General features: G+C 38.2%; 1 protein-coding gene across 2 annotated transcripts in view; it reads right to left on the minus strand.

Annotated features, from left to right (window-relative positions):
- The window catches only part of DOK5 (docking protein 5), a 161,406-nt gene extending 159,509 nt beyond the window's left edge, over nucleotides 1-1,897 (minus strand). For both annotated transcript variants that reach the window (XM_043985500.1, XM_043985498.1), the window contains exon 1: nucleotides 1,485-1,897. In XM_043985500.1, the coding sequence (XP_043841435.1) occupies nucleotides 1,485-1,550 (66 nt within the window). In that variant the 5' untranslated portion in view covers nucleotides 1,551-1,897. The remainder of the gene's footprint in view (nucleotides 1-1,484) is intronic.
- Between the last annotated feature and the right edge of the window lie 10,994 nt (nucleotides 1,898-12,891).

Here is a 12,891-nt window from a genome sequence, read left to right on the forward strand (position 1 = left end):
CAGGGCTTCTCCTTCCCTATCCCACTCCATGAGTACTTTCTCCCTCCCTTCCAGTCATGCATCCATTATTTATCACTTTGCTCAGAAACTGGAAACAAGACAATCATCAGTAAAAGTGTACATATCACAGGGAAAAAAATTAAAGGTTCTTCATAATGAAGGGCATTGGTACTCAGATTTGTAGACTGTGTCACAATCTCCCCTCTCTTAGAGCACCCCCAAACTACACATGTGAATTATTCATTGAAAAACAATCTAAGCTTTCTTTTCTCACATAATCTTTCTGGGCGGTACACTACTTTTGGGATCCTCACCCCCAACCCCACCCTACACTGTCCCCCATCCTTCTAAAAATGTACTAGGAAACAATTGGTCCACTACGCCAGTAACCAGCAACAAACATTTATTAAGTGTCTTCTATGTGATGAGCATTGTGCTAAACATTGGGGATACAAGGAAAAGGGAAAAACAAACACACAAGCAAAACAGTCCGTGCTCTCAAGGAGCTCTTGTGTATGTCAGAATTCTCCTCTGCCTGACAATTGTTTCACAGTAACTCAAACCTTGAATGAGAAGGGAAAATGAGTTAACTCATTCAAGTCCAGCACCTGACCCTGTTTTAAAAGCAGAGAAACTCTGCATGGGGGAAATAGATGCAAAGGGGTCCGAAGGTAGACTAGGTCTCTTCATTCCCAAACTATTTCATTCTTAGGGTCAATGATCTACCTCCACTGGGTTTCCAGGGAGCATTCCAACAACAGACATAGTTCAACGCTGGTACCTTTTCATTGCCTAAATTGACCCCATCCTGCCCCTCCTGTTCTCTTTCAGCAAACACCTGGTGGAAAACTCTTTTGCCAGCCAAAGCCCCTTCAATCACTCCCACTCACCACTCACCATCCTTTCCCCAATTTGAAAAGTAAAGTTCTTGGCTGCAAGAGGAAAGAAGGGCTGATCTTAGAGTTAAGGGCGCCTTAGGTAAAGACAGCTCACAAATTCCCACCTAGGGATTTCATTCAGAAAACGAATGAATCACAGGCTCACAGGGCTAAAGGGGACCTTAATTCTTCCCCATTGGGGTTGAGGGGCTCATAACTCGTCTATACTGAATCCTAAGGGATCCGGGGCCCTTTCGAAGACAGGCTTCTATCATCAAACATAAATCTGACAAAGAAGAAAAAAGAGAAGGAGCAAAGAGGTCAGAGAAAGAGGCGGGGGGGGGGGGAAGCAAGGAAAGATATAAGCAAAGAAGAAAGAGGGAGACGTAGCACAGACATACAAAGAAAAGCCCATGGTAAGCACAGAAGAAACCCAGACATATTTCCAGAAATATTTCGAGTCAGAGAAAATAGACACAAAAACCTCAAACAATTTCCTCCCCCACCCCCACCCTGCATTTCTTTAAGGCTATTTTCAACAATCCAGAGAGGCTACGATACAACATAAAATAAAACAGCAAAGGGTAAGAAATCGCCAATACTTACACCTAAGCGTCTGCTCCTAATCTTTACATACCCCTGTTTTACTATGTCATTAAAATTGGAAGCCATCCTAAACTGTGGCTCCCTTGCTCCACACACACCCTGACCCCAAAGTCCTTCTCGGGGTGGGGGCCGCCCAGAATGGAAGGGGGAGAAAATTTTAAAAAGAAAGGAAGAAAGAAAAAAGTTCAAGGTTGGGAAGAAGCTTGTGGGCTGCGGCTGGCTGGCTGACTGGCTGGCCGCGCTGTCAGCAGCTCCACATCACTTTCATAATCCTCCTGACCCAGAAACTCCGAGACGGCGGCGGCGGCGGACTTTAATCCACTTTGAGAGAGCAGAGCGAGAAGAGGCTGGAGCGCAAGGAATCAGCTGACGCAGCCACGGCTGTCTGAGCAGTGACTGGAGCGGGCTCTGGTGCCGGGCTCTTCTCCAGGGTGGGGAGAAGAGGAGAACCAGGAGGAGGGAAGACTAGAGGAGGAGGCGGCGCTTCCCTCTGTGCTAGGCACCCACTCGCACACACACCCGCGCGTATACACACAGGCACACACTCACATAGGCAGACACATTCACCGGAGCAAGCACTCCTCCTTGCTGTCATCTCCCTCCCATCTTTCCCGTCTGCTCCCCCCCCCCTCCTCCCTTTAATTCCCCCCAAAGACTGAGAATATGCCCTAACCTCTCCCCACTTCACTGCCTCATTGCTAACCCTCTGGAATCTCATTTTTTTTTTTCCCGCTCCAGTGATTGCTTTTAGAATTCAAGGAAATCTGCTGTGGTGTCTTTAGTATAGGAAAGTTCCAGGGAGAAAATTCCCTCTACCAAGGGACACCTATACCTGCTCTGCAATGTATAGTCTAGTCTTAAGAGAGTTGCCCTGAGGAAGGTGAAGTGAATTGAGGAGGATAACATAGCCAGTATGTGTGAGAGAAAGGACTGGAGTCTTTGTGACCCCAAGGCATTTTGCATCTGCATCCACTATGGCAAGATTCCTCTATTATGTACACATACAACACACCATAGCCTGAGATTACATTAAGGAAACTCTTTCTACCAACGGAGATCTGAAACTCTTCTTCAATTCATAGTCTTAAGTAATAGTCTGGGTCATTGAGAGCTTAAGTGACTTGCCCAGTCTCAGAGTCAATACTGCCAGAGACAGGGCTTAAACCCAGGTCTTCTAGACTCTGAACCAGCTTCCAAGATGCTATATAACGGTGCCTTTTATCTAGAAATACACTCAACTATATATAAGGAGAGAGAAAGCAGAGTGGAGTGGGAAGAGAACAGGGACAGCATTCACAAATTTAACTTCTAGCTATGACTCCATCTCTTCTGATTTGCTGGGAGAACTTGGACAAGTCATTTCCCCTCTGTAGGTCTGATTCTATACCTCCATAAAAGGCCGGAGATTAGACTAGATCAGGGGTTCCCAGTTTGTAGCATGTGTACTCTGAGGGAGCATCAAAAACTTGGATTACATGGAATGTTTTGATTTGATTTTTTAAATTTGTTTCAATGAAGTTACAAAATTCTCCTTAAAGTGATTTTTACAGTATAGTGCTAGTGAGAGTTCTTTAAAAGGATTATAATTAATTTCTTTACTTTATTTCACATAATATATATATGCATGGTAAATTGTAGAATTTATCTTCTTTAATATTAAACAAGGGCAACAGGAAGGTTTACTGAAAGTCCCTGGGCATAGAGACAGAAAAAGTTTAGGGAATCTGGTATTAGATGATGTCTAAAGTCCCTTGCAACTCTGGAATCATTTGGTTCTATTACTGCTATGATTTGAATCCATCTTGGCTAATAGCAGGCAGTGCGATAGTGACCAAAAAAAATACCGAATTTGACACTGTAGGAGCCACAGTTGAATCTCAGCTTTGCCATTTTACTCTCTGTGACTTTGCTTACATCACAACCCTCATCTATAAAAGGAGAGACTTGACTACAGGATCTCTAAGGTCTCTTTCTGCTTTAATTCCTAAGAGTCAGAAGACATGGACTCCATGCCCTGGCTTCATCATTTTACCCACTATATTACCTGGAATATATCACAATCTCTTAGTTTCCAACAGCTGTACAGAGTAGCACAGTGCCTGACACATAATAGGCATTAATAAATGCTTATTCCCTTCTCCTCCTTCCTCTCATCTGCATACTGAACATGATACTGGACACACCTTTGGTCCCTCTGACAGGAAAATGATTTTGTTGTTGTTGTTTAGTCATGTCCAACTCTTCATTTACTATTTGAGGTTTTCTTGGCAAAGATATTGTAGTGGCTTGCATTTCCTTCTCCAGCTCATTTTACAGAAATGTAAACTGAAGCAAACAGGGTGAAGTGACTAGCCCAGGGTCACAAAGCAAGTAAGTGTCTGAGGCTAGATTTGAACTCAGGTCTTCCTGACTCCAGGCATGGCACTCTTCTGCACCACTTATCTGCTTAAGGAAACTGACACCAGGAAAGAAAAATGACTCATGTAACATCCAACAAATGATAATGGGCTGAGCTAGAATTTAAATCAAGGTCCTATGACTCTGAATCGAGGGTACTACCCACTACACTGTCCTCTCTAACACACACACACACACACACACACACACACACACAAACACACACACACCAATGCAGTTTTGCTATCATTATATTAACATACTTAGCTATAGTCAACTATATGTATCAAAGTCCATATGACAAGAGATTGAAAGACAGGCTTTGAGTCAGTAAAATCTAAGCTCAAATCTTTAGAGTTAGTGTGTTTTATTGGATCAAGTGCTGAACTTGAGTCAAGAAGACCTGTAATAAAATCCCACCTCAGACACTTACTGTTTGACCCCATCTAAATAATTTCACATCTCAAAACCTCGGTTTTCTCACCTGTCAGGTGGTAGGTTTGGACTCAATCTCCATGGTCCCTTTCAGATCTGTGGCAGTACTTCTACTGACAGGTAATAACTCTGTGACCATGGGGAAGTTACTGAATCTTTAAGTGCCTCCAAAAAGCCCTTTAATATGTCTGCTTTAGTGAAACATTTCCATACCAGAAATTCCCTGCATGAATAAAATGAGAAATCAGAAAATGTATGTCTAATATATATATATATATATATACATATCATAGGTGATAGATGATAGATAAGATAAATATACACATACATGATGGTGTGTGTGTTTATGTGTGCATGTTTTCTTGAATAAAGGGTCTATACATATCAACTGTCTCTCCCTTGCCTATATAAGTATTTCTTGGCTTATTTCTTTTAAAAATACCTTCAACAGAAAGATTCTTTGGAATCCTTTAATGCTTCCAGACCTTTTTGTTGCTATGTTCTCCCTCTTTTTACCTGGACATTTTATAAACAATTTGAGGCAGTTTCCTATTGTAGCCTAACAATAGTAGCAAGAGGTATAAGATCCAATAATAGGAACTCAGAGTATGTCTTCATTCTATCTGAAAAAGAATTCTTTGATCCAATTGAGTTTTTCTCATTTTTTCTGAGAACTCTGACTTTCATTGACCTTTTCCTTATGTGTGCCGCTTTAAGAAGAGATTAGAGATTCTTTCCTTGTCTGTTGGAGGTGGAGGTAGATATGAAATAGAACAATACAAAAGTCAATACATTTTGGAGAGGAAAGTCTTTTTTCTTGAAGAGGACATCTACTGCCTTCATCTTCATGTTCTCTTTCCAGGAAACATGAAATTCTCCTAGATTTAGTTCAAGTTCCTTGCTGAAACAGAAGAAAACGTCTGCATAGGCAAAAGACCCTTTTACAGGGAGTCAGAAAACTAAGTCTGGCACTGCCTGAAACTAGCTAAGTGATGTTAGGTCAGTCATTTTAGCCTATTTCTACTCTATAAATGAATATAAATTTAACCTGTAGGATCCCTTCTAAATCTTGCATTCTAAAATGCTAAAATGTGAATGATAGGATGGCTGACAGTTTCTTTTGACTGCCTGAAAATGTGAAGCTCTGTCCATGGTAGGCAACATATTAAACTTCCTAAAAGTTAGTTGTCAAATATTTTACTTCCAAACATAAATCATAGAATTGCAGGAATTTAGGATATGAAAGGACTTCAATTTTCATCTAGTCTAAGAGTTCTTAACCTTGTTTGTATCACAGACTCCTTTAAAGCATATGGGCCCCTTCTCAGAATAAGCTTTTGCCTACATTCATTATTGAAGAGATTGCTAAATTTGAGTTAGAGATTAGAGAAAAATAATGATATAATTTTCTTCATAAACGTTTATATACCCCCTTAAATCTACCAATTTACCTCTTGGTGGTCTGCATATCCCAATATAAGAATCCCTGATTTAGTACCACCTCCTCATTTTACAGATCAGGAAATTGATTTGCTCAAGTCCTCATAACTAGTTAATGGCAGGGCCAGGATTTTTTTAAAAATTTTTTTTAAAAAGCAGAACTGGAATGGGAATCACAAAACTAAGTTTAAGTACCACTCATGACCTGTCTCCTACTTTATTCATTAGAGGATTCAGCTACATAATCACTATGATCCTTTCAACTCTAATCTCTAACCCAAGGGAACACAGGTGTTTTTCCACTATACAAATTTCAAGTTGACTTCAAACAATGTCTAAAAACCTACTTGGAAAAGTGAAAAGTTCAGAAGGATAGATACTAGGAAGAAAAAGAGGAGGAAGTTGTATAACTAACTACAATTTTATTTATTTGCAGAATTGTAAAGCTGTTGTTTATTTGTGGATATCACTGAAATGTTGCCTGTTGTACTTCCACAAACTTTCTCTATTCTATTAGCTTTCCTGGTGACAGATTTATGGTATGGGACAAAATTCTATATGACTTTTTTAATTGTTAAATTTAATTTTTAATGTATGGAATAAAACAAGCATTTTCATAACATACTACAATAAAAAAGATGTTTGTACGTGAAACTCCATTAAACACAAGTAGGCATATATACATATATACATAATTATTCTATACATACTTCTAACTTTATGCTTTCTAATTTTCTCTGTCCCTCTGCCACTAACAAATGGGGGCAAGTGACTGCTCTTTTATGGGTTCCAGATTTTGTCCTTTGGAAAATGAAGATAATGGATGAGATGATCTCCCACATCCCCTCCACCTTGGACATTTTTATGATTCTGTGATTTCAAGCAATAAGAAGCTTTTCAAAATACCATTACCACTTTTATCTTCCTATCAGGGTTCAAGGTAGTTGAAATTATTCTGTGAAATTCTGTGATCTTTTATTATAGGAACATAGTATTATAAAGTCTAAAAGAGACTTCAAGAGTTCATCTGATCCAATCTTCTGCCTCCAGACTAGAGAATTACAGTCCCTTCAATCTCTAAAATCCTATAATTCCTGTCTCCAAAGATTTAAACCATATAAGATCTAAGGTCTACTTTTAAAGCTCTGAAGTGTCTGAGATTTCATATTACTTATTGCTTAGAAGGAATTATTGCATAATGCCCCATACATTTTTCAACAAAATAAATTTAAGTGATTTATAAACCTTAAAAAACTACATAAATGTTAGGTTCTCTTACTGCATTGGTATTACCATTGCTAGGCACAATTAATAGATATAGTTATTGAGATATCTTAGTTGATTATAAGTTTAACTTCAGATGTGCACAAGAATTTCTTAAGCTACTTCACTCAAATTATTTTGGGATTTTTGAAGAAAAGAAAAATATGCTCCAACATCACATAGCAAGAGACATTGCATAGGAAGAGGCTTAAAAAACAAAACAGTTGGTGGCTTCACCCAGTTCATCAAATAAAGCTATCTTCTCAACAAGTAGGACCATACAAATAGAGCTAGAAAAGACTTCAAAAGCTATCTGGTCTGAGTACTCCCTTACATAAATGAGGATATTAAGACTCAGAAATGCTAAGTGACTTGCCAGTGGGCTCAAAGATGGCAAGTATCACAGGCAAGATTTGAACTCTAGATCACATCCATTACATGATGTTGCATCCTACAGGATTCAAATTCACATGGCTTACTGTCAAACCTCCATCTGAAAGTCACCTGACATCTGCCCTGCAGGACCCAACACCTGCACTGTAACTAGATCACACATATGTAGCCAGGTGGGAAGGCTCTAATGGCATTATTTTATCTATCATTAAAAAAGATATTTCTGTTTCTTTTTTTCACACTTCAAATTTAATAAACATTTATTAAGCATGTGTAAGGAATTGTAATACTTTCTGAGAGAAATAGGAAGATGAATAAGACAGGAACAGTGCCATCATTAAATTCACAATTTGCTAGTATGGATATGACAAAGACACAAATAACTATACTACAAAAATCATACCTAATACAGGCATAAGATAAATGCTAACCAAGGGCTGTACCACATCAAAAGAGGAGATTATTATGAAATGAGGAAAATACATCCTACAATTCAGAAAAGTTTTATTTTTTAAATTATATTAACATCCTTTTTTATATTACCTTTGGATATTATATATCCAAATATAACCCTATTCCCTTCTCTCAGCAAAGAATAAAAAAAGGAAAAGAAAGAAAAGCAGTTCAGCAAATATAGCTATTATATCAACCAAGTCTGACAGTTGTAACGATTGGAATGATGCCACCTGCTGGAGACTTACTGTAGAAAAGCTCCGCCATGAAGTGAAGGTCTCTGAGGGCAAGACCATGAGTCTTTTCTTTGGCGTCAGGAAGTGACGTTTGCTTGTGGGAGGAAGAAGGGGGAGCCTGGCGCTCAGACACGCCCTTTTTCCTGGGGACTCTGGCGGAGAGTGGAGCTAGAAACATGCTCTCCCTTTAATAGATAGATGAATGTAGGCCTTTCTCTCTCTCTTTACCAAATTCTTATTCTCCTTAATAAATGCTTAAAAGTCTAATTCTTGCTAAAGCTTATAATTTATTGGTGACCACTCATTAGATATTTTAGACAGAATAGCTAGAATTTTAGCCCTTAACACAATATGGGAAATGTTTAGTCGCTTACCTTCTCAAAAGTACATGCATTTTCCTATATGTTCTCCAAGACCAAACTTGGTCATTGTAATTACACACTTGGTTTCAATTCTGTTCTTTGTTTTGTTTTTCCATTTCCTTTATTGTAGTCATTTTATTTATTGTTTTCCTTGTTCTGCTCTCTTCATTCTGCATTAATTGATCATGCTTCTTCAGATTCTTTAAATTGTCTCAATTGCCAAATATAATGGTCTTTCTCAATGCTCACGCTTCTTGACCTCTCTGAAGGCTATGATGCTGTCAATCACCTTCTTCCCTTATACTCTTCTCTAGGTTGTTCACACCTTTGCTCACTCCTTATTATCTTCCCTACCTGTGTGATCACTCTTCAGTCTCCTTTGCTGCTGGATCTTTATCCAGATCATTCTAATAACTATGAGTGTTTCCCCAAGACTCTGTCTTCAGCCCTCTTCTGTGTTAAACTATTTTGCAATGAATATCTACTTTGTGTCCAGTTCTTTGCTATCAAAAAAGTGCCACCATGAATATTTTTCTATATATGAGACTCTTGTCTATATCTTTGACATGACACCTTTCATAATCCCTCTATCTACATCTATTTTAAATACCTGTGTGTTTGTATATATGTGTGTGAATAAGCATACTGTGTGAATATATGCATATATTCAAATATACATCTATTATATTACATATAATACATGTTTTCTCCACTGCTACAATGTTAGCTGCATTAGGACAGGGACTACATCACTTTGTGGTGTATCCCTAGTACTTATTGAAGTTTCTGGCACATAGTAGTATCTTAATAAGTTTTTGTTTATTTATTGATTTGAATAATTTGGTTTATATGCTAAAATGAGATTACTGGGTTAAAGGATATCAATTTTTTAACATAATTCCAAATTACTTTCTCATAGTTCACATCTCCAACAACAGTGTATTATTAAGCCTGTCTTTACACAGCACCTCCAACATGGTTTATTCCCATGGGTTATCTTCTTTGCCAGTTTGCTAAGTATGAGGCAAAAATCTCAGAGTCATTTTAATTGTGTTTTTTCTTACTTTTAGTGATTTGCAACTATCTTTGAGATGGTTGTTAAGGGACTACAATACTTTTGTGAAATTTTTGTTCATATCATTTGACCATTCATCCATTACGGAATGGCTTCTGGTCTTATATATTTGTGTTATTTCTCTATATGTTTTGGACAACAGATCCTTGTCAGAGATATTTGATGTAAATGCTTTCCTAATCAATAGTTTCTTAAATTCTTATCTAAGTTATATGATTTTGTTCATGCAAAACCTCTTTTAATTTCTTGTAATTGAAATTATCTAGTGTGAAACCTTTATCCTTTGCTTTGTTAAAAAAAACCCATTCTTAACAAAACCTGTAAAAATATAAGCTTGCATTCTATTCTGTTTTGAATTTTTTACCTTTAATATTAACTTCAAATATCCAATCTGTACTTATTGTGGTATGTATGGTGAGGTTCCAAAGGTTGTCATGCTGGGGTGGGAGTGGGGATAAGCTCCCACTCTCTATAAAATGCTCCAATGGCATGTATCTCAAATAGCCTCTGATGACTGAAGCCCAACTCCTGGCCTTCTCATGGCAGAACTGTTTCCACTAACAGGAGAAGGGGTGTAGGCGAGTCACTGGCGCCTTAAAACCAGTTGCTTCGGAATTGTCAAAGTGGCTTGCCTTCGCCCCTTCTCCTGTTAGTGGAAACAGTTCCACTCGTCAGCCTTGGCAGGAAACCTGCCTAGGGGAAGGAAAACCCTGATTTTAAACCTCCGCTGCCTTGCAGCTATACTCATATATGGGAAAAGTTTTGGGAGTTAATCACGAGGAAAAATCAGGAGCCTGAGTCCCTTAGGCAGTTGGATGTTGGACATCACATCCCTCTGGCAACTCCTGCAGCAGCACTAGTGCCAAACTGTATTGGCTCTCCCTCTCCTTTGGATCCACCAATGTCACAGAGAGGGATGACCTGCTACATGGGCAACAGCTTCTTTTACATTTTGATCTGCCCAGGCCAGTGCCCTAGAGAGGACACGCCAGCTATTCCTCATGGGGTAGATACAACAGAAAACACAGCCACACTGTGATCTGTGGCTCTTCAAGGCACTGATCCATGGTTGTCCATGACTGGCAGAGGCCTACTACTACTATGGTAAGATAATGGTCAACCCTAATTTCTACCCAACTACTCAGTTTTCCCAGTAATTTTTGTCAAATCAGTAATTCTTCCCAAGTAATTTATGTTCCTGGGTTTACTTAACACTGGATTATTGAGCTGAATTATTTGTGATTCTTCCTTATTTAGTTTGTTCAATTGATCTACTTTTCTATTTTTAAACTAGCACAGAATAGTTTTGACAATTACTATAGTGGAACTTGAGACTGGGAAGTGTTAGTCATTTTTCATTTCTACTTTTTTTCCTATTATTTCACTTGAGAGTCTAGAGCTTTTGTTCATGAATGCTGATTTTTCCCCCTAGCTCTATAAAGCAAGTTGGCAGCTTTAATGGCATATCAAAAATTTCATAAATTAATTTAGTAACTTATCATTTTCATTATGTTGACAAGGCCCAACTGTAAGTAATGATCATCCCTCTAATTCTTTAAGTAGCTCTTTATTTCTTAAAGGGTGTTTTATATTTGCATTTCTGTGATTTGGTTGTTCCTTGATAAACTCAGATGTTTTATGCAGTTTTAATTATTTGTCAATTCATCAAATATTTATTAAGTTCCTACTATGTGCAGAGTACTAGGTAAGGTAGAAAGATAAAACATTTAGATAAGATATCATCCCAGCCCCCATGGAGCCTATAATATTATAGGGAAATAGAATACATATACATATGGCCACAATGCAAAATAATAAATCATAAATGTTCAAGTGGAACAAAATGCTATGGGAGGTCAGGAGGTAGGGAAATAACTATTACTGGTTACCAAGATCAGGGAAAGATTCATGAAGGTGGAAGTATTTGAGATGAATTTTAAAGGATAAATATGGGAAAGTAACAATAATTTATTAATTAGGTATATTTGACTTTGTGACAACCCTAAGGTAGATGCTATTATTATCCTCATTATACAGCTGAGGAAACTGAGGCAGACAGAGATTAAGTGACCTTCCCAGGATCACATAGCAAGTAAATATACCTGAGACCAGATTTGAACTCAGGTCTTCCTGATTTCAGGTCAAGTGCTCTATGTACTCTTACTATCTAGCTGCCTCAGAATTCAACAAAGAAGGTAAAGAAAGACATTACAGATATAAGTAATAGCATGAACAAAGCAACAGAGAAAGGAAAATCTGGGGCATATTTGGGAGAGAAAGTCCAGTCTGGAAGAGTCCTGAGTACAGGGTAAGGACCAGTATGAAATAAGAATAGAAAGGTAGTGTTATCACAAGCCTGTGGAAGTACTTACTTTCAAGGGAAAAAAATTATATACATACATATATATATATATATATATATTCTAATGGTTAAGTAAAAGGAAGCACTGAAAATTTTTGAGCAAAACAATATCATAACCAGATCATTACATAATGAAGATAAGTCTAATAGCAGCAGGGATGTATTGGTGAGGCAAAGAGACTGGAACAGAGAAGAACAGAAGATAGGAAGCTACTACAAAAATTTAAGCAGATTTATATTGAGGCCCTATATTGGGATAATGGCAGTATTTAAAAAAAGGAAGGGTTGGATGTGGCAGGTAGACAAGTGTGCTGAGCTGACACTGAAATAAAGAAAAGGAAAATTCAGAGATGCCTCTCTACTTTCTCTAAAGGTATTTACATGAGGTTCTTTTTACTGTGGCCTAAAAAAACCCTGCCCTAATGAAGTATTCCTTTTTTAGGGATGGTCTTCATGCTTTTTAGTTATCTTTTAGTAAGTAAACAATGTCGTGTGTGTGTGTGTGTGTGTGTGTGTGTGTGTGTGTGTGTATAATATGCCTGAGGAAGTAAATTGGAATCCAAGCAAAACCCTGGCTACTGATAAGTCTTCCTGAGGTACTGTGATAATTTTCTTTTCATGATGAGAAGAGCAGCATAGGTCATTGCTAAGCTAAAGAAGGAAAACCTGTGCCAAATGGAAGAGCAAAAGACCTGAGAAGGATAACAGGATAATGATTGTACCTGACTTTGATTGACAACCTGTTCTGAATGAAGCAAGCATCAAATGGTAGTAGCAAAGAGATTAAAAGTCCATATTCCAGGGGTCTGTTCCCAGTTCTTTCCCAAGCTCACTGTGTGACTTTGGGCAAGTCATTAATTTCCCACAGCCTGAACGACCTTATCTGGAAAACAGAGATAAACGGGGACAATGCCTAGTTGGTACAGTCTGCTGGGGTCCCTGGATAAAACATGTGTGGTGAGGGCAAATTCTTATGTTCAAACTGCTTTAC

The sequence above is a fragment of the Dromiciops gliroides genome, chromosome 2 (assembly GCF_019393635.1).
Source record: "Dromiciops gliroides isolate mDroGli1 chromosome 2, mDroGli1.pri, whole genome shotgun sequence".
Classification (NCBI taxonomy): domain Eukaryota; kingdom Metazoa; phylum Chordata; class Mammalia; order Microbiotheria; family Microbiotheriidae; genus Dromiciops; species Dromiciops gliroides.